General features: G+C 38.7%; 1 protein-coding gene across 3 annotated transcripts in view; it reads right to left on the reverse strand.

Annotated features, from left to right (window-relative positions):
* The window catches only part of LOC103226369 (protein FAM221A), a 165,019-nt gene that overhangs the window by 29,869 nt on the left and 109,396 nt on the right, over positions 1 to 25,754 (reverse strand). For all 3 annotated transcript variants that reach the window (XM_073009052.1, XM_073009053.1, XM_073009054.1), the window contains exons 12-16: positions 17,779 to 17,958; positions 17,201 to 17,317; positions 15,827 to 15,946; positions 14,662 to 14,793; positions 1,328 to 1,429 (exon numbers count right to left, since the gene is read on the reverse strand). In XM_073009052.1, the coding sequence (XP_072865153.1) occupies positions 1,328 to 1,429; positions 14,662 to 14,793; positions 15,827 to 15,946; positions 17,201 to 17,317; positions 17,779 to 17,958 (651 nt within the window). The remainder of the gene's footprint in view (positions 1 to 1,327; positions 1,430 to 14,661; positions 14,794 to 15,826; positions 15,947 to 17,200; positions 17,318 to 17,778; positions 17,959 to 25,754) is intronic.

The raw sequence follows: 25,754 nt of genomic DNA on the forward strand, positions 1-25,754 counted from the left end.
GAGGCATAAAACTGTCATTATTTCTCAAAATATTAAGAACACAGTGACATTTTTAAATAACAGCAGTTTTGTTAAGAGAAAAATTTTTAAGCCTGAGAGAAAAAATACATAGCTCTACATAACTTTGAAATAAATGTGAAAATAGAGTATCCTCACAAAAGAAAAGCCACTTATCACATATTTATTAAGCAAAACTTCTAAACACTTGTCAAATCACTGGAAGATAGCTATTTTAACCCAAGGTCAATAAGGTATTTACATATACTCAGGATGAATTAGCTAAATAAAGCATGACACATAAAATACCTATTGTTTTCATAGTTTTAATATTTTTATTTATTTATTTATTTATTTATTTATTTATTTATTTTGAGACATGGTCTTGCTCTGTTGCCCAGGATGGAATGCAGCAGCATGATCATAGCTCGATGCAGTCTCAAACTCCTGGGCTCAAGCAATCCTCCTGCCTTAGCATCCAAAGTAGCTGGGCCTACAGGTACATGACACCATGTACCTAACTGTTGTATTTTTTGTAGAGATGGGGTCTCACCATGTGCCCAGGCTGGTCTCAAACTCCTGGGCTCAAGTGATCTACCCACCTTGGCCTCCCAAAGTGCTGGGACTACAGGTGTCAGCCACCATGCCCGGTCAGTATTTTTACTTTCAAAGTGCTGTTTCTTAACTAACTTCTTCCTGGTAACATCTCCCAGATATAAAATACAATATTCTTCCATTTTAAAGAAAAAATACAATGATTTATTTCCCCAAGCTCACAAAAATCAGTGGTAAAATAGAGACTTAAAAGATGTAACTTCTCCTGCCCCCAAAACCAGGTAGTCCTATTTTGTTACATTCAACTAAATTATGCTGCTCATTAATGTTTACATTGCAACATTATGGGAAAATGATGTTGATATAAATTTTGTGTAAGGAAAAGGTCTTTAGGTTTTATGTTAAACAGAAAAAAGGCAATATGCAAAAGTGTGTCTGTGCTATAATCTCAATTCTAAAAACAAGCAAAAAAAGACTAAGAGAAAGTCAAAAGTTAACAATGATTACTACTGTTATCACTGAGCGGAAATATTACAAGTGATGATTTTCCTTCATTACAATTTTCAGTTATTTCCACACTGGTACAATGGTCAGAATATTTGGTCATGTGAAATTTATTTCTAAACTTACAAAAATCTTACTAGATCAATATATATATAAACTTTCTACATAATACCTCTAGCCCTGTGATTACAGTCCACCTCATAAAACGGATATTTAAATTCAATTTCTAGAGTAAAATCTAATGTAATACTTCAAAGAATCAAATACTTACATATTCCTCCCTCTCATGATAAATTTCCTGAAAAACATTACTGCGCAGCTGAGTTATTTCTTCTTTTATTTTCTCAATTTGAGAGCCATCAGGGTCATCTGACTTGAATCAGAAAGAAAAAGTGTTTTTTATTAACACAGAGAAAACAAGTCTTCCTTTAAGAATTCAAGTTCTATAGTAAATTACTCTGTGTGGTTTCTATGTATCCTTCAGTACCTAGCACATAAAAGACGCTCCTAATACTTGCTGAATTAACTTAGCTCAATTCATTCTAACAGTGACTTTTCTGAAACCTAGAAAGAGGAGTTATAAAAAGTAAAGACATAAAATCAATTACACAGATTTTTCTTGTCTCTTCTGCTGTAGATTTTCTGTAGGATAAAAATGGCCAACTGCCATTCGAACAAAAGAAATATTAATAATGGCGACCAGAATACACCTGAATTCCCTAGAATTGTCTTCTACATGAGATTTGGTTCAAAACAAAAGGATGAGTAAATGTGTGAACTGTCTCCAGTGATAATACATAAGCCACTTTAAAAAGTATGTAAGCTTTTGTGAAAGGAAAATAAATCTTGGGAACTTTAAATCACTAAGCCAAAGGAAAAAGTCAAGCTGGGAACTGTGTCAGGCAAACCTGCTTCCCATTTTATTCCTAAATAAGATAGCTACAAATATAAAAACCCTGCATACCTTCCTCACAACTCAGTAGGAAATCCCTTATGGACCCCAGGATCTTTACCCTAAAACAGTTCTGTTGAATTTTACTATGACAATGTAAATTGATAGCTTATTTTCTTAGGTGCAGGACAAAGGACAGAACTCTAAGTCATCATCCTTTTGCTCACCTGAGATAAATGCATAACTGATTCCTTCCTCTGATGTAAAAATGCAGATTCACTGAGCTAGCGACTATTCCTCTACCCTTCTCTCAAATTTAAATTGTGTATTTGCTGAAAGGTGATCAAAGACTAAAGAATTCAAACCATCTGTCTCTTATCTACCCATATCTTTTTAAAATTTCTTCCTCTTTCCCCTGTATCCACCCTTTCTCCTTTAAATACTGAAGCCCTCACAACCATCTCTCAGAAAAGCACAGACCTGCCTCCCAGGCATGCATCCTTAACCTTGGCAAAATAAACTTTCTAAATTGACTGATAGCTGTCTCAGATACTTTTGGTTTACACTTTAAAAGTCAGATTTCAAGGATCCAGATGCTAAGATGGCCAAACAGGAACAGCTCTGGTCTGCAGCTCCCAATCAGATCTACTGAGAAGGCAGGTGATTTCTGCATTTTGAACTGAGGTACCCAGCTCATGTCATTGGGACTAGTTAGACAGTGGCTGCAGCCCACAGAGGGTAAGCGAAAGCAGGGTGGGGCGTCACCTCACCCAGGAAGCACAAGGGGTTGGGGAACTCCCTTTCCTAGCCAAGGGAAGCCGTGAGAGACTATGCCATGAGGAACGGTTCATTCTGGCCCAGATACTACGCTTTTCCAATAGTCTTCACAACCCACAGACCAGGAGATTCCCTCAGGTGCATACACCACCAGGGCCTTCGGTTTCAAGCACAAAACTGGGCAGACATTTGGGCAGACACTGAGCTAGCTGCAGGAATTTTTTTTCATACCCCACTGGCGCCTGGAACACCAGCGAGACAGAACCGTTCACTCCCCTGAAAAGGAGGCTGAAGCTAGGGAACTAAGTGGTCCTGCTCAGCAGATCCCACGTGGAGCCCAGCAAGCTAAGATCCACTAACTTGAAATTCTCACTGCCAGAACGGCAGTCTGAAGTCAACCTGGTTGGGGGAGGGGCATCTGCCATTACTGAGGCTTGAGTAGGCAGTTTTCCCCTCACAGTGTAAACAAAGCCACCAGGAAGTTTGGACTCAGTAGAGTCCACCGCAGCCCAGCAAAGTCTCTGTAGCCAGACTGCGTCTCTAGATTCCTCCTCTATGGGCAGGGCATCTCTGAAAGAAAGACGGAAGCCCCAGTCAGGGGCTTATGGATAAAACTCCCATCTTCCTGGGACAGAGCACCTGGGGGAAGAAGCGGCTGTAGGTTCAGCTTCAGCAGATGTAAATGTTCCTGCCTGCCAGACCTCGAGCTCTGCTAAGGGACAGACTGCCTCCTCAAGTGAGTCCCTGACCCCCATGCCTCCTGAGAGGAAGATACCTCTCAGCAGGGGTTGACAGACACCTCATACAGGAGAGCTCTGGCTAGCATCTGGCAGGTGCTCCTCTGGCATGAAGCTTCCAGAGGAAAGAACAGGCAGTAATCTTTGCTGTTCTGCAGCCTCCACTGGTGATACCCAGGCAAACAGGGTCTGGAGTGAACTTCCAGCAAACTCCAGCAAACCTGCAGCAGAGGGGCCTGACTCTTAGAAGGAAAACTAACAAACAGAATTGCATCGACATAAACAAAAAGGATGTCCACACAAAAAAAACACATCCAAAGGTCACCAACATCAAAGACCAAAGGTCGATAAATCCAACAAGGTAGATAATCCAAGAAGATGAGGAAAAACCAGCACAAAAAGGGTGAAAATTCCAAAAACCAGAGCCTCTTTTCTCCTCCAAAGGATCACAACTCCTCACCAGCAAGGGAACAAAACTGGATGGAGAATGAGTTTGATGAATTGACAGAAGTAGGCTTCAGAACGTGGGTAATAACAAACTCTTCCGAGCTAAAGGAGCATGTTCTAACCCAATGCAAGGAAGCTAAGAACCTTGAAAAAAGGTTAGATGAATTGCTAACTATAATAACTAGTTTAGAGAAGAACATAAATGACCTCATGGAGCTGAAAAACACAGCATGAGAACTTCATGAAGCCTACAGAAGTATCAATAGCCAAATCAATCAATCAGAAGAAAGGACATCAGAAACTGAAGATCAACTTAATGAAATAAAGCATGAAGACAAGATTAAAGAAAAAAAAAATGAAAAGGAACAAAGCCTCGAACAAATATGCGACTATGTGAAAAGACCAAACCTATGTTTGATTGGTGTACCTGAAAGTGACAGGGAGAATGGAACCAAGTTGGAAAATACACTTAAGGATATTATCCAGGAGAACTTCCCCTACCTAGCAGGACAGGCCAATATTAAAATTCAGGAAATACAGGGAACACCAAAAAGCTACTCCTCAAGAACAGCAACCCCAACACACATAATTGTCAGATTCACCAAGGTTGAAATGAAGGAAAAAATATTAAGGGGAGCCAGAGAGAAAGGTCGGGTTATCCACAAAGGGAAGCTCATCAGACTAACAGCAGTTTCTCCGCAGAAACCCTAAAAAGCCAGAAGCGTGTGGGAGCCAATATTCAACATTCTTAAAGAAAATAATTTTCAACCCAGAATTTCATATCCAGCCAAAGTAAGCTTCACAAGCAAAGGAGAAATACAATCCTTTACAGACAAGCAAATGCTGAGAGATTTTGTCACAATCAGACCTGCCTTACAAGAGCTCCTGAAGGAAGCACTAAATATGGAAAGGAACAACTGGTTCCAGCCAATGCAAAAACATACCAAATTGTAAAGACCATCAACACCATGAAGAAACTGCATCAACTAATGGGCAAAATAACCAGTTAGTATCATGATGACAGGATCAAATTCACAAATAACAATACTGACCTGAAACGTACACAGGTGAAATGCCCCAATTAAAACACAGGGAGTGGCAAATTGGATAAAGAGTCAAGACCCATCGGTGTGCTATATTAAGGAGACCCATCTCACATGCAAAGACACACATAGGCTCAAAATACAGGGATGGAGGAATATTTACCAACCGAATGGAAAGCAAAAAAAAGCAGGCATTGCAATCCTAGTATCTGATAAAACAGACTTTAAACCAATAAATATCATAAATAAATAAATAAAGGCATTACATAATGGTAAAGGGATCAGTGCAACAAGAAGAGTTAACTATCCTAAATATATATGCATCCAATACAGGAGCACCAAGATTCATAAAGCAAGTTCTTATAGACCTACAAAGAGACTAAGACTCCCACACAATAATAATGGGAGACTTTAACACCCCACTGTCAATATTGGACATACCAATGAGATGGAAAATTAACAAGGATATTCAGGACTTGAACTCAGCTCTGGACCAAGTGGACCTAGTAGACACCTACAGAACTCTCCACCCCAAATCAACAGAATATACATTCTTTTCAGTACCACATCGCACTTATTCTAAAATTGACCACATAATTGGAAGTAAAACACTCCTCGGCAAATGCAAAAGAACAGAAATCATAACCAACAGTCTCTCAGACCACAGTGCAATTAAAGTAGAAGTCAAGATTGAGAAACTCACTCAAAACCACACAATTACATGGAAACTGAACAACCTGCTCCTGAATAACTACTGGGTACCTAACAAAATGAAGGCAGAAATAAAAAAATTCTTTGAAACCAGTAAGAACAAAGATACAATGTACCAGAATCTCTGGGACACAGTTAAAGCAGTCTTTAGAGGGAAATTTATAGCACTAAATGCCCACAGGAGAAAGCAGGAAAGATCTAAAATCAACACCCTAACATCACAATTACAAGAGCTACAGAAGCTACAGCAAACAAATTCAAAAGCTAGCAGAAGACAAGAAATAACTAAGATTAGGGCAGAACTGCAGGAGATAAGAGACATGAAAAACCCTTCAAAAAAATCAATGAATCCAGGAGCTGGTTTTTTGAAAAGATCAACAAAACTGATAGACCACTAGCCAGACTAATAAAGAAGAAAAGAAGGAAGAATCAAATAGACACAATAAAAAATGATAAAGGGGATATCACCACTGATCCCACAGAAATCCAAGCTACCATCAGAGAATACAATAAACACCTCTATGCAAATAAACTAGAAAATCTAGAAGAAATGGAAAAATTCCTGGACACATACACCCTCCCAAGACTAAACCAGGAAGAATTCGAATCCCCAAATAGACCAATAACAAGTTCTGAAATTGAGGCAGTAATTAATAGCCTACCAACCAAAAAAACCCCAGGACCAGACGGATACACAGCCAAATTCTACCAGAGGTACAAAGAGGAGCTAGTACCATTCCTTCTGAAACTATTCCAAACAACAGAAAAAGAGAGACTCCTCCCTAACTCATTTTATGAGGCCAGCATCATCCTGGTACCAAAACCTGGCAAAGACACAACAAAAAAAGGAAATTTTAGGCCAATATCCCTGATGAACATTGATGCAAAAATCCTCAATAAAATACTGGCAAACTGAATTCAGCATCACATCAAAAAGCTTATGCACCACAATCAAGTTGGCTTCATCCCTGGGATGCAAGACTGGTTCAACATATGCAAATCAGTAAACATAACTCCTCACATAAACATAAACAATGACAAAAACCATGATTATCTCAATACATGCAGAAAAAGACTTCAATAAAATTCAACACCGCTTCAGGCTAAAAATTCTCAATTAACTAGGTATTGATGGAATGCATCTCAAAATATTAAGAGCCATTTATGACAAACCCACAGCCAATATCATACTAAATGGGAAAAGCTGGAAGTATCCCTTTGAAAACTGTCACCAAGACAAGGATGCCCACTCTCACCACTCCTATTTAACCTAGTATTGGAAGTTCTAGACAGGGCAATCAGGCAAGACAAACAAATAAAAGGTATTCACATGGGAAGACAGGAAGTCAAACTGCCTCTGTTTGCAGATGACAGGATTGTATATTAAGAAAACCCCATCGTCTCAGCCCAAAAACGTCTTGAACTGATAAGCAACTTCAGTAAAGTCTCAGGTTACAAAATCAGTGTGCAAAAATCACAAGCATTCCTATACACCAATAATAGAGAGCCAAATCATGGGTGAACTACCATTCACAATTGCTACAAAGAAAATAAAATACCTAGGAATACAGCTAACAAGGGATGTAAAGGACCTCTTCAAGGAGAACTACAAACTACTGTTGAAGGAGGATACAAACAAGAAGGATACAAGAGAGAATACAAACAAATGGAAAAAAATTCCATGCTCATGGATAGGAAGAATCAATATCATGAAAAGTGCCATACTGCTCAAAGTAATTTAGAGATTCAGTACTATCCCCATCAAGCCACCACTGACTTTCTGCACAGAATTTTTTTAAAAAACTACTTTAAATTTCATATGGAACTGGTGTGCCGTTTGCTAAGACTGTTAGAAAAGCACAGTACTGGGGCAGGAGTGTCCCGTTTTTTCAGATACTGTCTGTCACGCCTTCCCTTGGCTAGCAAAGGGAAATCCCCTGACTCCTTGTGCTTCCTGGGTGAGGTGATGCCCACCCTGCTTTGGCTTGCCCTCCATGGGCTGCACTCACTATCCAACCAGTACCAATGAGATGAACCAGGTACCTCGAACCGGGGGAGCCTACTGCAGCTCAGCAAGGCCTCTACCTCTGTAGACTGCACATCTGGGGACAGGGCATAGGTGAATAAAAGGCAGCAGAAACTTCTGCAGACTAAATGTCCCTGTCTCACAGCTCTGAAGAGATCAGTGGTTCTCCCAGCATGGTGTTTGAGCTCGGAGAATGGACAGACTGCCTCCTCAAGTGGGTCCCTGACCCCATGTGGCCTAACTGAGAGACACATCCCAGTAGGGGCTGACTGACACCTCATACAGGCGGGTGCCCCTCTGGGAGAAAGCTTCCAGAGGAAGGATCAGGCAGCAGTATTTGCTGTTCTGCAATATTTGGTGTTCTACAGCCTCTGCTGGCGATACCCAGGCAAACAGGGTCTGGAGTGGACCTCCAGCAAACTCCAACAGACCTGCAGCTGAGGAATCTGTTGGAAGGAAAACTAACAAACAGAAAGGAACAGCATTAACAGCAACAAAAAGAACATCCATGCCAAAACCCCATATGTAGGTCACCAACATCAAAGACCAAAGGTAGATAAAACCACAAAGATGGGGAGAAACAAGAGCAGAAAAGTGGAAAATTCTTTTTTTTTTTTTTTTTTTTTTTTTTGGAGATGGAGTCTCACTCTGTCACCCAGTCTGCCATGGCACGATCTCTAATCACTGCTAGCTCCGCCTCCTCGGTTCACACCATTCTCCTACCTCAGCCTCCTGAGTAGCTGGGACTGCAGGTACCTGTCACCACCGGCCGGCCTAATTTTTTTGTATTTTTAGTAGAGATGGGGTTTCACCATGTTAGCTAGGACGGTCTCGATATCCTGACCTCGTGATCTGCCCATCTCGGCCTCCCAAAGTGCTGAGATTACAGGCGTGAGCCACCACGCCCAGCCAAAAGCTGAAAATTCTAAAAACCAGAGCTCTTCTCCTCCAAAGGATCGCAGCTCCTCACCAGCAACAGAACAAAGCTGAACAGAAAATGACTTTGACAAGCTGACAGAAGTAGGCTTCAGAAGATTGGTAATAACAAATTTCTCCGAGCTAAAGGAGGATGTTCGAACCCATCACAACGAAGCAAAAAATGATTAGACAAATGGCTAAGTAGAATGAACAGTGAAGAGAAGACCTTAAATGACCTGATGGAGCTGAAAAGCATGGCACGAGAACCAACAAATATCAATAAGTGATGCATGCAGAAGCTTCAATAGCTGATTAGATCAAGTGGAAGAAAGGATATCAGTGATTGAAGATCAAATTAATAAAATAAAGTGAGAAGAGAAGTTTAGAGAAAAAAGAGTAAAAACAAACAAAGCCTCCAAGAAATACGGGATTACGCAAAAAGACCAATTCTACAGTTTGATTGCTGTAACAGAAAGTAATGGGGAGAATGGAACCAAGTTGGAAAACACTCTTCAGGATATTATCCAGTAGAACTTCCCCAACCTAGCAAGGCAGGCCAACATTCAAATTCAGAAAATAAAGAGAACACCACAAACAAAGATACTCCTTGAGAAGAGCAACCACAAGACACATAATTGTCAGACTCCCCAAGGTTGAAATGAAGGAAAAAATGTCGGATTACCCACAAAGGAGAGCCCATCAGACTAACAGTGGCTCTCTTGGCAGAAACTCCACAAGTCAGAAGACAGTTGGGGCCAATATTCAACATTCTTAAAGAAAATAATTTTCAACCCAGAATTTCATATCCAGCCAAAGTAAGCTTCACAAGCAAAGGAGAAATACAATCCTTTACAGACAAGCAAATGCTGAGAGATTTTGTCACAATCAGACCTGCCTTACAGGAGCTCCTGAAGGAAGCTCTAAACATGGAAAGGAACAATCAGTGCCAGCCACTGCAAAACCATGCGATCATGCCAAATTGTAAAGACCATCGATGCTACGAAGAAACTGAATCAACTAACAGGCAAAATAACCAGCTAAAATCATAATGACAGGATCAAGTTCACACATAACAATATTAACCTTAAATGTACATGGGCTAAATTCCCAATTAAAAGACACAGACTGGCAAATTGGATAAAAATTCAAGACCCATCAGTGTGCTATATTCAGGAGACCTGTATCACATGCAGAGATGCACAAAGGCTCAAAATAAAGGGATGGAGGAAGATTTACCAAGCAAATGGAAAGTAAAAACAAGCAGAGGTTGCAATCCTAGTATCTGATAAAACAGACTTTAAACCAACAAATATCAAAATAATAATAATAATAATAATAATAATAAAGAAGGGCATTACATAATGGTAAAGGGATCAATTCAACAAGAAGAGCTAACTATCCTAAGTATCTATGCACACAATACAGGAGCACCTAGATTCATTAAGCAAATCCTTAGAGACCTACAAAGAGACTTAGATTCCCACTCAGTAATAATGGGAGACTATAACACCCCACTGTAAATATTAGACAGATCAATGAGACAGAACGTTAATAAGGATATCCAGGAATAGAACTCAGCTCTGCACCAAGCAGACCTAATAGACATCTACAGAACTCTCCACCCCAAATCAACAGAATATACATTCTTCTCAGCACCACATCACACTTATTCCAAAATTGACCACATAGTTCAAAGTAAAACACTCCTCAGCAAATGTAAAAGAACAGAAATCACAACAAACTGTCTCTCAGAACACAGTGCAATCAAATTAGAACTGAGGATTAAGAAACTCACTCAAAACGGCACAACCACATGTAAACTGAACAACCTGCTCCTGAATGACTACTGGGTACATAACGAAATAAAGGCAGAAATAAAGATGTTCTCAGAAACCAATGAGAACAAAGACATAATGTACCAGAATCTCTGGGACACATTTAAAGCAGTGTGTAGAGGGAAATTTATAGCACTAAATGCCCACAAGAGAAAGCAGGAAAGATCTAAAATCAAGACCCTAACATCACAATTAAAAGAACTAGAGAAGCAAGAGCAAACAAATTCAAAAGCTAACAGAAGGTAAGAAATAACTAAGATCAGAGCAGAACTGAAGGACACAGAGACACACACACAAAAAAAAACCCTTCAAAAAATCAATGAATCCAGTAGTCGGTTTTTTGAAAAGATCAACAAAATTGATAGACCGCTAGCAAGACTAATAAAGAAGAAAAGAGAGAAGAATAGACACAAAAAAAAGATAAAGGGGATATCACTACTGATGCCGCAGGAACACAAACTACCATCAGATAATACTATAAACAACTCTATGCAAATAAACTAGAAAATCTAGAAGAAATGGAAAAATTCCTGGACAAATACACCCTCCTAAGACTAAACCAGGAAAAAGCTGAATCTCTAAATAGACCAATAACAGACTCTGAAATTGAGACAATAATTAATAGCCTATTAGTCAAAAAAAGTCCAGGACCAGACAGATTCACAGCCAAATTCTACCAGAGTACAGGGAGGAGCTGGTACCATTCCTTCTGACACTATTCCAATTAATAGAAAAAGAGGGAATCCTCCCTAACTCATTTTATGAAGCCAGCATCATCCTGATAACAAAGCCTGGCAGAGACACAACAAAAAAAGAGGATTTTAGACCAATATCCCTGATGAAATTGATACAAAAATCCTCAATAAAATACTGGCAAACCGCATCCAGCAGCATGTCAAACAGCGTGTCCACCACGATCAAGTCAGTCTCATCCCTGAGATGCAAGGCTAGTTCAACATACGCAAAACAATAAACATAATCCATCACATAAACAGAATAAAGGACAAAAACCACATGATTGTATCAACAGATGCAGAAAAAGCCTTCGACAAAATTCGACAGCACTTCATCATGCTAAAAACTCTCAAGAAACTAGGTATTGATGGAATATATCTCAAAATAATAAGAGCTATGTATGACAAACCCACAGCCAATATCATACTGAATGGGCAAAAACTGGAAGCACTCCTTTTGAAAACTGGCACAAGACAGGGATGCCCTCTCTCACCACTCCTATTCAACATAGTGTTGGAAGTTCTGGCTAGGGCAATCAGGCAAGAGAAAGAAATCAAGGGTATTCAATCAGAAAAAGAGGAAGTCAAATTGTCCCTGTTTGCAGATGACATGATTGTATATTTAGAAAACCCCATTGTCTCAGCCCAAAATCTCCTTAAGCTGATAAGCAACTTCAGCAAAGTCTCAGGATACAAAATCAATGTGGAAAAATCACAAACATTCCTATACACCAGTAAGAGACAAACAGAGAGCAAATCATGAGAGAACTTTCATTCACAATTGCTACAAAGAGAATAAAATACCTAGGAATCCAACTTACAAGGGATGCGAAGGACCTCTTCAAGGAGAACTGTAAACCACTGCTCAACAAAATAAAAGAGGACACAAACAAATGGAAGAACATTCCATGCTCATGGAGAGGAAGAATCAATATCGTGAAAATGGCCATAATGCCCAAGGTAATTTATAGATTCAATGCCATCCCCATCAAGCTACCAATGACTTTCTTCACAGAATGGGAAAAAAATACTTTAAAGTTCATATGGAACCAAAAAAGAGACAGCATTGCCAAGACAATCCTAAGCCAAAAGAACAAAGCTGGAGGCTAATATCCAGAATCCACCAAGAACTCAAACAAATTTAGAAGAAAAAAACAACCCCACCAAAAAGTGGGCAAAGGATACGAACCGACATTCCTCAAAAGAAGACATTTATGCAGCCAATAGACACATGAAAAAATGTTCACCACTGGTCATCAGAGATATGCAAATCAAAAACCACAATGAAATACGATCTCATACCAGTTAGAATGGCGATCATTAAAAAGTCAGGAAACAACAGATGCTAGAGAGGATGTAGAGAAATGGGAACGCTTTTACACTGTTGGTGGGAGTGTAAACTAGTTCAACCATTGTGGAAGACAGTGTGGCAATCCCTCAAGGACCCAGAACTAGAAATACCATTTGATCCAGCCATCCCATTACTGGGTAGATATCCAAAGGATTATAAATCATGCTACAATAAAGACACATGCACACATATGTTTATTACAGCACTATTCACAATAGCAAAGACTTGTAACCAACCCAAATGTCCTTCAATAATAGACAGAATTAAGAAAATGTGGCACATATACACCATGGAATACTAAGCAGCCATAAAAAAGGATGAGTTCATGTCCTTTGCAGGGACATGGATGAAGCTGGAAACCATCATTCTGAGCAAACTATCACAAGGACAGAAAACCAAACACTGCATGTTCTCACTCATAGGTGGGAATTGAACAATGAGAACACTTGGACACAGGGCGGGGAACACCACACCCTGAGGCCTGCTGTGGGGTGGGGGGCAGGGAGAGGGATAGCATTAGGAGGAATACCTAATGTAAATGATGAGTAAATGGGTACAGCACACCAACATGGCACATGTATACCTATGTTACAAACCTGTATGTTGTGCGCATGTACCCTAGAACTTACAAGTATAACAATGAAGAGAAAAAAAAAAAGAACAACGCAGGCAACATACAAACACACACACACACATACACAAAAGTCAGGAAACACAGATGCTGGAGACAATGTGGAGAAACAGGAACACTTTTACACTGTTGGTGGGAGTGTAAATTAGTTCAACTACTGTGGAAGACAGTGTGGCAGTTCCTCAAGGATCTAGAACCAGAAATACCATTCGACCCAACAATACCATTACTGGGTATATACCCAAAGGATTATAAATCATTCTACTATAAAGACACATGCACACATATGTTTACTGCAGCACTGTTCACAATAGCAAAGACTTGGAACCAACCCAAATGCCCATCAATGATAGACTGGATAAAGAAAATGTGGCACATATACACCATGGAATATTATGCAGCTATAAAAAAGGATGAGTTCACGTCCTTTGCAGGCATAAGTATGAAGCTGGAAACCATCAGTCTCAGCAAACTAACAAAGGAACAAAAAACCAACCACCACATGTTCTCACTCATAACTTGAGGTGAACAATGAGAACACATGGACACAGGGAGGGGAACATCACACACCAGGCCTGTCAAGGGGTGGGGGTCTAGGGGAGGGATAGCATTAGCAGAAATACCCAGTGTAGGTGATGGGTTGGTGGGTGCAGCAAACCACCATGGCACATGTATACCTATCTAACAAACCTGCACATTCTGCACATGTATCCCAGAATTTAAAGTATAATAAAAGTCAGATTTCTCCAAAAGTTGAAAACTCAGACCAAAAAAAAAAACTTCCCCAAAGCCCAGAATAGAATAAAACTAGAAAGCTCCTCGATTATGATATTAGTTCTAGAATAGTCCCCACTCCACTCCCAATTCAGTGCTCAGAAGTAGAAGACAGACAATTCAAATTGGATTAAAGGCATAACACAGATCCTTGTTGTACATAAATCAAATCCTCAAGGGAACACAAAGTATTACCATCTTATTCACAAAGTTTCAAGCCTAAAGGAAGAAGTTAGTCCAGATTAGGGCATCCTAATCCTTCCAGTTCTATTATCATATAAAAACAACTTAAAATACTTGCAAGAAATATTACATCTATCCGTAAAAAGGGAGTTAACAAAAGATCCCATGATCTTAAAAATACTTTATGACAAAACGCTACCTTTGAGGGAGCACCCTGTCACCTGCATGTAGCAAGTTGGTATTACAATAAACATTCTAACAGTCCAAACCAAAAGAGCTTTTAAAATTACTCTAAAACGTTCATGTTACTAAAAACCAAGGCAACCTAGGAAAATGTTTTTAAAGAATATTTAATGATATAGGACAATTTTTACACTATTACTATAATCTCAATTTTATTTATATACAAGAAAACAAGATAAAGTATATAAAACTGTGAATGTAATGGCTCTCTTAAAGAGTGTATTTATGCATTATTTTTATGAAGCAGAGACCAAGTAAAATGAGATGCACATGAAGATCAGTAAGAATCAACTGTTTCCTTACCTCTTCCAAATTATTCTTTTCAACCAATTTCCATCTCAGTCGAGCTTTTAAGCTTTTCAATGTCTTCTTAATGGACAGCAAGTGATCTACACTGGGACTCTTATTTAAATATTCAATAAGCTGCTTTTTAAACTAAGTAAACAAAAGTTATGTATTTTCAAACACATAAGAAAAATATTGAACAGTGATCATTTATTATTTATCTGTTAAGATTCAACTAGTATTTACTGAGTTCAGGTTGAGATACTAAGAAAATCTTTATTTTTCAACAAGGTAATTCAATAGATTTCCTTTTATCCATGTTTCTATTTAGAAGAATATCAGTTCCAGCACTCAAAGTAGCAAAGACAAAAGTAGTATTTCAAACTGAGACATACAATAAAACACACATTGTTAGTATGGATGAAAAAGGAATTTCTAGTGAGGATGTAAACTGAAATCATCTTTCCCAAAAGTGGTTTGAAAATATGTATCAAGTTTTAATAATGTCCATTCCTTTTAACTCAGTAATTATAGAATTTAGAAATCTGAGAAATAAAAACAAAACAAAATTATGCACAAACATATGTACAGTGTTATTTATGGTAGAAAAAATTGGAAGTAACCTTAATGTCCAACATACATGAAAGGTTAATGGTTAATGTTGCTGTACATCTACATAGGGATGAGGATTTTGTCACTCAAGATGACAGTATAGAAAAATCATTAATCATATAGAAAAATGTTCATAATATACCATTTCATGAAGAAAGTATGCTTGAAATAACTTACAAAACAATGCGATGCATATATATATATGCTCACAAACATATAGATGCACATCCAGTAACTACTCTAAAATTATCTCTTAGGCTAAGGGAATTATAAGCAATGTTTTATTTCTTATCTTTCTGTATATAGCAAATTATCTACAGTAGATGTGTATAGACAAAAAGAAAATGATGTTAATAGTTGTGGTTCTCATAGACATAAGAAAATAAAAGATTTAAAATAATTTAAAAATTTTATATATTTATATCATCAAAAATCACCATTTCCAGTTGATAGTGAATTCTAGTAATAATAGATAATTTACTGACACTGAGTATTAACAAGAGAAAAATTTAAGTGTTAAAAAGTTCAAAGCATCAATTTATAAGATCAATAAGAGAAAGCATAATCAAACCTCAATACTGTCCTTGTACTTAGCTTGTACTGTGGCAATGAGCCTTTCCTCTGAACGAATCTTTTGCAGTACTTGACTGTACGTATTTAAAATTATCTCCTTGTCTGCATCACCTTGATCCTAAAGGAAATCACACACATAGAATTATACACAAAGGAATATCCAAAAGAGCTAAAGTCTCCAATAACAATAGATAAACTTCAAAATTATGCCTTTAACGGATTTCTGTAATGATTTCAAAACAGTTCTTAAACACGAATGTTTTCCTAGACAGAAGACAGACAGATATCAAAGATGTTCATATGGAGGCCAGGCAACATAGTGAGACTCAGTCCCTAAAAAATATTTTTTTAATTAACTGAGCACAGTGGTATTCACCTGTAGTCCTAGCTACAAGGGAGGCTGAGGCAGGGAGATTGAGGAGTTCAAGGCTGCAGTGAGCTAGGATCACATCAATGCACTCCAGCCTGGGCGACAGAGCAAGACACTGTCTCTCTAAAAAAAGCAAAGTCATTCATATGGGAAACTTTACCCCTATTACACCATTATTCCCAAAGCTGTGTGGAGTAAGGGCATTAATGGAAATCAGGGATACTAATATGCTAAATATAAGAACTATAAACAGCATATAGACCTTCAACACTTTACTTTTAGAAATCGCCTGTTAACAACTACTTCTAAAACCAACTCTGACAAAACTATCTAAATCAGGACTATTTAACAATATAAAACTTCTTAATGTATTTTTAATGCCAATATGAATAAAATTATAAAAAGTAAAAAAAAAGAAAAAACAAGAAAATGAGAAGCCTAACCACTGAAACACTGGAAAGCAGCCTGAATAACTGGGAAAGAGTCCCAGTGAGCAATAAATAAAATTACAAAACACCCTTTGGAGTAGCTACACTAATTTTTACCTTGACACAGTAACAAAGAATATACACAATGGTGAAACAAAGAGGATGACGAATCCATCTTGTGTGTCAACTTTCAGACCTCTCTCAGATTTTAAGTTTTCACAAACTCTAAAGAGTCTCTTCTTATAGTCATTGGGTATGACAGATACAAGAATCAAATGATTTAGACAGATTGTTCACTCAAATTAAGAGCGGTTTTCTTAGAATTAAACAGATTTTTTATGTGAAATGTCCTATTAAAACAAAAACGTCACCTAAGAATAAAACTTTGCATTGTGTTTGGATTAAGAACTTGACATGGTTACTCTTTCAAACAAGCCTATTAGAAGAAAGCTAAGATCAGTCTTAATACCTTCTAACTAACAAGAAAAACTCTCTTATTGGTTAATACTTTCTAACCATGAAAGGAAACCACACTGCTTCAAAGGCGGCAATAATAAAGAATATCGATACTCACAACCAGAGCTATCTCCAGCTCTTTGCAGACACTTGACTCAGTCTTCTCTAGGATTTCATCAATATTATCAACTGCATCTTCAGAAATCAGTGGTTCTTCCATAGATAGGTCAAAAACCTCATTTGCAAAAATAAACACATGAAACATCTCATCTAATTCAATCAGCATGCATTATGCCTTAATACCTGAAGCAGAGTATTAAGCTATACCTTGGACAATGTAAAAGAAATAAGAATGCATTAAAAAAAGTGCCTACCCTCATAAAATTTATGCACTGAAAGGAAAAAGGTACATATGCATAGCAAACCATAAGAAAATAAATGGTTAAGAGAGGGAAGAGGACAATCCTCAGGAAAAGTTGAGAAAAAGGAGGAACAAGACTGATACGATTTTTTTGAGGCTAATAAAAGGAGCAATCTGACTAAAACCTAATAAAGAACCTTGACTGGTAAGGTGGCAAGTTTAAATCTGATACGTAGTAGGTCGATGATGTCAGTTCTTGAACAAAGCATGTGATTTTTAAAATATATATTCCCTGGTTTATGCTACAAACACAACAGGGCAGGAGTTTTTATTACCTTTAAGGTTCTTTGGAACCATGCTACCAGACGCTGCAGAGAAGCATCTGTTTCGCTTCTAACATTGGTGAACTCCTCTCTTTTATCACACTTCCAGTCATAAAATTTTGTAAGTATTTCATCAGAATTTGCTCCTTCTTTGGCTTCTCCATACACTGCTTCTAAAGAGACTGACAAATCCTGCAGAGAGATACACTTCTGTTTATTAAAGTTTGTTAACTCATTCAGGATTCAAGCACTGTGTTAGGATCTAAGGCACAGAAAAGCAGTATGCTGAATCCCCATTCTTGAGAATTTCATAAACACAACTTAGAATCATCAGACAGAGATGAAAACAAAAACCTACCTAGAAGGTGGTTTATTTGAACCATAGTAAAGTTTATTAAGTGAATTAGTTACAAATAGAAAGCTTTATATCCTTACAGTTTTTAATTAAGTAGAAATTACCCTATTTTCCTAACTTTTTTGTATAAATTTATTGGGTAAAAGAGTAATTTTGTTACGTGGATATATTGTGTAGTGGTAGAGTCTGGGCTTTAGTGTATCTATCATCCAAATGTACACTGAACCTATTAACTTCTCAACATCCACCACCCTCTACCCCTACCACCCTTCTGAGTCTCCCTTGTCTATCATAAGAATCACTACTGTTTGTCTTGCCATGAAAGTTTCTAAGACCTATTGCTAAAAAAAAAAAAAACTACACGCCAAAATATACAAATAATTCTAATTAAGTAAAGACATTAAACATATATATGGACAATCATGCATCATTTAATGACACAAATATCTTCTAAGAAATGCAACGTGAGGCAATTTCATCATTATGCAAACATCATGGAGTGTATTGATGCAAACCTAGATGATACAGTTTACGATACAACCAAACTACATTCTATAGCCTACTGCTCCTAGATACAGCCTGTTACTGTACTGAATAATGTAAGCAACTGTAACAACAATTGCCTATCTAAACATAGAAAAGGTACAGTAAAAATAAGTACTATAATTTTATGGCACCACCACCATATATGCAGTCCATCATTGACCAAACCATGCAGCACCTGACTGCACTTAAAGGTATTTTCTAAATGAATTGGCCTGGCTGCGTTTGTTGGGGCAGGTGGGCAAAAAATAATAATAATAATAATTAAATAAAAGCAAATAAACAAATAAATAACAATAATAAATAAATTTTTTTAATGTAATAAAGAATTGGAGGGGGGCGCCCAAGATGGCCGAATAGAAACAGCTCCAGCCTCCAGCTCCCAGAGTGAGCGAAACAGAAGACGAGTGATTTCTGCATTTTCAACTGAGGTATCAGGTTCATCTCACTGGGGCGTGTCGGACAGTCGGTGCTGGTCAGTGGGTGCAGCCCAATCAGCAAGAGCTGAAGCAGGGCAAGGCACTGCCTCACCTGGGAAGCACAAGAGGGAAGGGAATTCCTTTTCCTAGCCAAGGGAAACTGAGACACACAACACCTGGAAAATCAGGTAACTCCCACCCTAATACTGCGCTTTACCAAGGGTCTTAGAAAACGGCACACCAGGAGATTATATCCCACGTCTGGCCAGGAGGGTCCCACGCCCACGGAGCCTCCCTCATTGCTAGCACAGCAGTCTGAGATCTAACTGCAAGGCAGCAGCCAGGCTGAGGGAGGGGTGCCCGCCATTGCTGAGGCTTCAGTAGGTAAACAAAGCCTCTGGGAAGCGCAAATTGGGTGGAGCCCACCACAGCTCAAGGAGGTCTGCTGGCCTCTGTAGACTCTACCTCTGGGGATAGGGCATAGCTAAATAAAAAGCACCAGAAACCTTGGCAGATGTAAATGTCCCTGTCTGACAGCTTTGAAGAGACCAGTGGTTCTCCCAGCATGGAGGATGAGATCTGAGAATGGACCGACTGCCTGCTCAAGTGGGTCCCCGACTCCTGTGTAGCCTAACTGGGAGACATCCCCCACTACATGCAGACTGACACCTCACACCTCACGCGGCTGGGTACACCTCTGAGGCAAAGCTTCCAGAGCAAGAATCAGACAGCAACACTTGCTGTTCAGCAATATTCTATCTTCTGCTCCGCTGCTGATACCCAGGCAAACAGGGTCTGGAGTGGACTTCAAGCAAACTCCAACAGACCTGCAGCTGAGGGTCATGAGGGTTAGAATGAAAACTAACAAACAGAAAGGACACCCACACCAAAACCCCATCAGCACGTCACCATCATCAAAGAACAAAGGCAGATAAAGTCACAAAGATGGGGAGAGCAATGCAGAAAAGCTGGAAATTCAAAAAATCAGAGCACATCTCCCCCTCCAAAGGAACACAGCTCCTTGCCAGCAATGGAACAAAGTTGAACAGAGAATGACTTTGACGACTTCAGAGAAGAAGGCTTCAGTCGATCGAACTTCTTAGAGCTAAAGGAGGAACTACATACCCAGTGCAAAGAAACTAAAATCCTTGAAAAAAGAATGGAAGAATGGATAACTAGAATAATCAATGCAGAGAAGTCCATAAACGAACTCACAGAGATGAAAATCATGACACAAGAACTACGTGACAAGTGCACAAGCTTCAGTAACTGACTCAATCAACTGGAAGAAAGAGTATCAGTGATTGAAGATCAAATGAATGAAATCAAGTGAGAAGTTTAGAGAAAAAAGAGTGAAAAGAAACGAACAAAGCCTCCAAGAAATATGGGATTACGTGAAAAGACAAAATTTACGTCTGATTGGTGTGCCTGAAAGTGATGGGGAAATTGAAACCAACTTGGAAAACGCTCTGCAGGATATTATCCAGGAGAACTTCCCTCGTGTAGCAAGGCAGGCCAACATTCAAATTCAGGAAATACAGAGAATGCCACAAAGATACTCCTTGAGAAGAGCAACTCCAAGAGCAACTCCAAGACACATAATTGTCAGATTCACCAAGTTGAAATGAAGGAAAAAATGTTAAGGGCAGACAGACAAAGGTCGGGTTACCCACAAAGGAAAGCACATCAGACTAACAGCAGATCTCTCGGCAGAAACTCTTCAAGCCAGAAGAGAGTGGGGGCCAATATTCAACATTCTTAAAGAAAAGAATTTTCAACTCAGAATTTCATATCGAGCCAAATTAAGTTCCCTAAGTGAAGGAGAAATAAAATCCTTTATAGATAAGCAAATGCTTAGAGATTTTGTCACCACCAGGCCTGCCCTATAAGAGATCCTGAAGGAAGCACTAAACATGCAAAGGAACAACCGGTACAAGCCATTGCAAAAACATGCCAAAATGTAAAGACCATCAAGGCTAGGAAGAAACTGCATCAACTAACGAGCAAAATAACCAGCTAAGATCATAATGACAGGATCAAGTTCACACATAACAATATTAACCTTAAATGTACATGGACTAAATGGTCCAACTAAAAGACACAGACTGGAAAATTGGATAAAGAGTCAAGACCCATCAGTTTGCTGTATTCAGGAGACCCATCTCACATGCAGAGACACATAGGCTCAAAATAAAGGGATGGAGGAAGATCTACCAAGCAAATGGAAAACAAAAAAAGGCAGGGGTTGCAATCCTAGTCTCTGATAAAACAGACTTTAAACCAACAAAGATCAAAAGAGACAAAGAAGGCCATTACATAATGGTAAAGGGATCAATTCAACAAGAAGAGTTAACTATCCTAAGTATCTATGCACCCAATACAGGAGCACCCAGATTCATAAAGCAAGTCCTTAGAGACTTACAAAGAGACTTAGACTCCCATACAATAATAATGGGAGACTTTAACACCCCACTGTCAACATTAGACAGATCAAGAGACAGAAAGTTAACAAGGATATCCAGGAAATGAACTCAACTCTGCACCAAGCGGACCTAATAGACATCTACAGAACTCTCCACCCCAAATCAACAGAATATACATTCTTCTCAGCACCACACTGCACTTATTCCAAAAGTGACCACATAAGTTGGAAGTAAAGCACTCCTCAGCAAATGTAAAAAACAGAAATTATAACAAACTGTCTCTCATACCACAGTGCAATCAAACTAGAACTCAGGACTAAGACACTCAATCAAAACCACTCAACTACATGTAAACTGAAAAATCTCCTCCTAAGTGACTACTGGGTACATAACAAAATGAAGGCAGAAATAAAGATGTTCTTTGAAACCAATGAGAACGAAGACACAATGTACCAGAATCTCGGGGACACATTTAAAGCACTGTGTAGAGGGAAATTTATAGCACTAAATGCCCACAAGAGAAAGCAGGAAAGATCTAAAATCAACACCCTAACATCACAATTAAAAGAACTAGAGAAACAAGAGCAAACACATTCAAAAGCTAGCAGAAGGCAAGAAATAACTATGATCAGAGCAGAACTGAAGGAGATAGAGACACAAAAAACCTTCCAAAAATCAGTGAATCCAGGAGCCGGTTTCTTGAAAAGACCAACAAAAGTGATAGATCACTAGCAAGACTAATAAAGAAGAAAAGAGAGAAGAATCAAATAGACGCAATAAAAAATGATAAAATGGGTATCACCACCGACCCCACAGAAATACAAACTACCATCAGAGAATACTATAAACACCTCTACACAAATAAACTAGAAAACCTAGAATAAATGGATAAATTCCTGGACACATACACCCTCCTAAGACTAAACCAGGAAGAAGTTGAATCCCTGAATAGACCAATAGCAGGCTCTAAAATTGAGGCAATAATTAACAGCCTACCAACCAAAAAAAGGTCCAGGACCAGACGGACTCACAGCCGAACTTTACCAGAGGTACAAGGAAGCTCTGGTACCACTCATTCTGAAACTATTCCAATCAACAGAAAAAGAAGGAATCCTCCCTAATTCTTTTTATGAGGCCAACATCATCCTGATACCAAAGCCTGACAGAGATACAACAAAAAAAGAGAATTTTAGACCAATATCCCTGATGAACATCGATGCAAAAATCCTCAATAAAATACTAGCAAACTGAATTCAGCAGCACATCAAAAAGTTTATCCACCATGATCAAGTGGGCTTCATTCCTGTGATGCAAGGCTGGTTCAACATACGCAAATCAATAAAAGTAATCAGGTATACAAACAGAACAAAAGACAAAAACCACATGATTATCTCAATAGATGCAGAAAAAGCCTTTGAAAAAATTCGACAGTCCTTCATGCTAAAAACTCTCAATAAATTCAGTATTGATGGAACGTATCTCAAAATAATAAGAGCTATTTATGACAAACCCACAGCCAATACCATACTGAATGGGCAAAAACTGGAAGCATTCCCTTTGAAAACTGGCACAAGATAGGGATGTCTTCTCTCACCACTCCTATTCAACATAGTGTTGGAAGTTCTGGCTAGGGCAATCAGGCAAGAGAAAGAAATCAAGGGGATTCAGTTAGGAAAAGAAGAAGTCAAATTGTCCCTCTTTGCAAATGACATGATTGTATATTTAGAAAACCCCATTGTCTCAGCCCAAAATCTCCTTAAGCTGATAAGCAACTTCAGCAAAGTCTCAGGATACAAAATAAATGTGCAAAAATCACAAGCATTCTTATACACCAGTAACAGACAAACAGAGAGCCAAATCATGAATGAACTCCCATTCACAACTGCTTCAAACAGAATAAAATACCTAGGAATCCAACTTACAAGGGATGTAAAGGACCTCTTAAAGAAAAACTACAAACCACTGCTCAGTGAAATAAAAGCAGACACAAACAAATGGAAAAACATACCATGTTCATGGATAGGAAGAATCAATATCATGAAAATGGCCATAATGCCCAAGGTAATTTATAGATTCAATGCCTCCCCATCAAGCTACCAATGACTTTCTTCACAGAATTGGAAAAAAAAAATACTTTAAAGTTCATATGGAACCAAAAAAAGAGACCGCATTGCCAAGACAATCCTAAGCCAAAAGAACAAAGCTGGAGGCATCATGCTACCTGACTTTAAACTATACTACAAGACTACAGTAACCAAAACAGCATGCTACTGGTACCAAAAGAGAGATATAGACCAATAGAACAGAACAGAGCCCTCAGAAATAATACCACACATCTACAGCCATCTGATCTTGACAAACCTGACAAAAACAAGAAATGGGGAAAGGATTCCCTATTTAATAAATGGTGCTGGGAAAATTGGCTAGTCATAAGTAGAAAGCGGAAACTGGATCCTTTCCTTACATCTTATATGAAAATTAATTCAAGATAGATTAGAGACTTAAATGTTAGACCTAAAACCATAAAAACCCTAGAAGAAAACCTAGGTAATACCATTCAGGACATAGGCATGGGCAAGGACTTCATGACTAAAACACCAAAAGCAACGGCAACAAAAGTCAAAATTGACAAATGGGATCTAATTAAACTAAAGAGCTTCTGCACAGCAAAAGAAACTACCATCAGAGTGAACAGGCAACCTACGGAATGGGAGAAAATGTTTGCAATCTACTCATCTGACAAAGGGCTAATATCCAGAACCTACAAAGAACTCAATCAATTTACAAGAAAATAACAAACAACCCCATCAAAAAGTGGGCAAAGGACATGAACAGACACTTCTCAAAAGAAGACATTTATACAGCCAACAGACCCATGAAAATATGCTCATCATCATTCACCATCAGAGAAATGCAAATCAAAACCACGAGATACCATCTCACACCAGTTAGAATGGCAATCATTAAAAAGTCAGGAAACAACAGGTGCTGGAGAGGATGTGGAGAAACAGGAACACTTTTACACTGTTGGTGGGACTGTAAACTAGTTCAACCATTGTGGAAAACAGTGTGGCAATTCCTCAAGGATCTAGAACTAGAAATACCATTTGACCCAGCCATCCCATTACTGGGTCTATACCCAAAGGAATATAAATCATGCTGCTATAAAGACACATGCACACGTATATTTATTGCGGCACTATTCACAATAGCAAAGACTTGGAATCAACCCAAATGTCCATCAGTGACAGACTGGATTAAGAAAATGTGGCACATATATACCACGGAATACTAGGTAGCCACAAAAAAGGATGAGTTCGTGTCTTTTGTAGGGACATGGATGCAGCTGGAAACCATCATTCTCAGCAAACTATCACAAGAACAGAAAACCAAACACCTCATGTTCTCACACATAGGTGGGAATTGAACAATGAGATCACTTGGACACAGGAAGGGGAACATCACACACCAGGGCCTATTGGGGGGAGGGGGAAGGGGATGGGATAGCATTAGAAGATATACCTAATGTAAATGACGAGTTAATGGGTGCAGCACACCAACATGGCACATGTACACATATGTAATAAACCTGCACATTGTGCACATGTACCCTAGAACTTAAAGTATAATCAAAAAAGAAAAAAGAAAAAAAAAACACACAGACCAAATAATTTTTTTTTTTTTTTTTTTTTTTTGTTGAGACGGAGAGTCTCCCTCTGTCACCAGGCTGGAGTGCGGAGTCATTATCTCGGCTCACTGCAACCTCCGTCTCCCAGGCTCAAGCGAATCTCCTGCCTCAGTCTCCCAAGTGGCTGGGACTACAGGTGCACACCACCACGCCCAGCTAATTTTTGTATTTTTAGTAGAGACAGGGTTTCATCATGTTGGCCAGGATGGTCTCCATCCCCTGACCTCGTGATCCACCTCCCTCAGCCTCCCAAAGTGTTGGTATTACAGGCTTGAGCCACTGCACCCGGCCCAGACCAAATAATTTTTAAAGTATTTTTTCATTTGCATGCTTATTTTTTTCTAGTTTCCTATAATGTCATATCTAGTACTGTTACAATCAGGCTGCCATAAAGAGATGAATTGCTCATGGGCACGTGGGAGTTCAGTGCTTTCTACATATAGGGTTGTCAGGCTTGCTCCAAATATCTGAAAGAATAACCTAGAACGTTGTTTTTGTTTTGCAAAGATATCGTATAGGTGCAATCCTATATTGCATTTCACTAGAATGTGGTATTTATA

The sequence above is a fragment of the Chlorocebus sabaeus genome, chromosome 21 (assembly GCF_047675955.1).
Source record: "Chlorocebus sabaeus isolate Y175 chromosome 21, mChlSab1.0.hap1, whole genome shotgun sequence".
Lineage (NCBI taxonomy): Eukaryota > Metazoa > Chordata > Mammalia > Primates > Cercopithecidae > Chlorocebus > Chlorocebus sabaeus.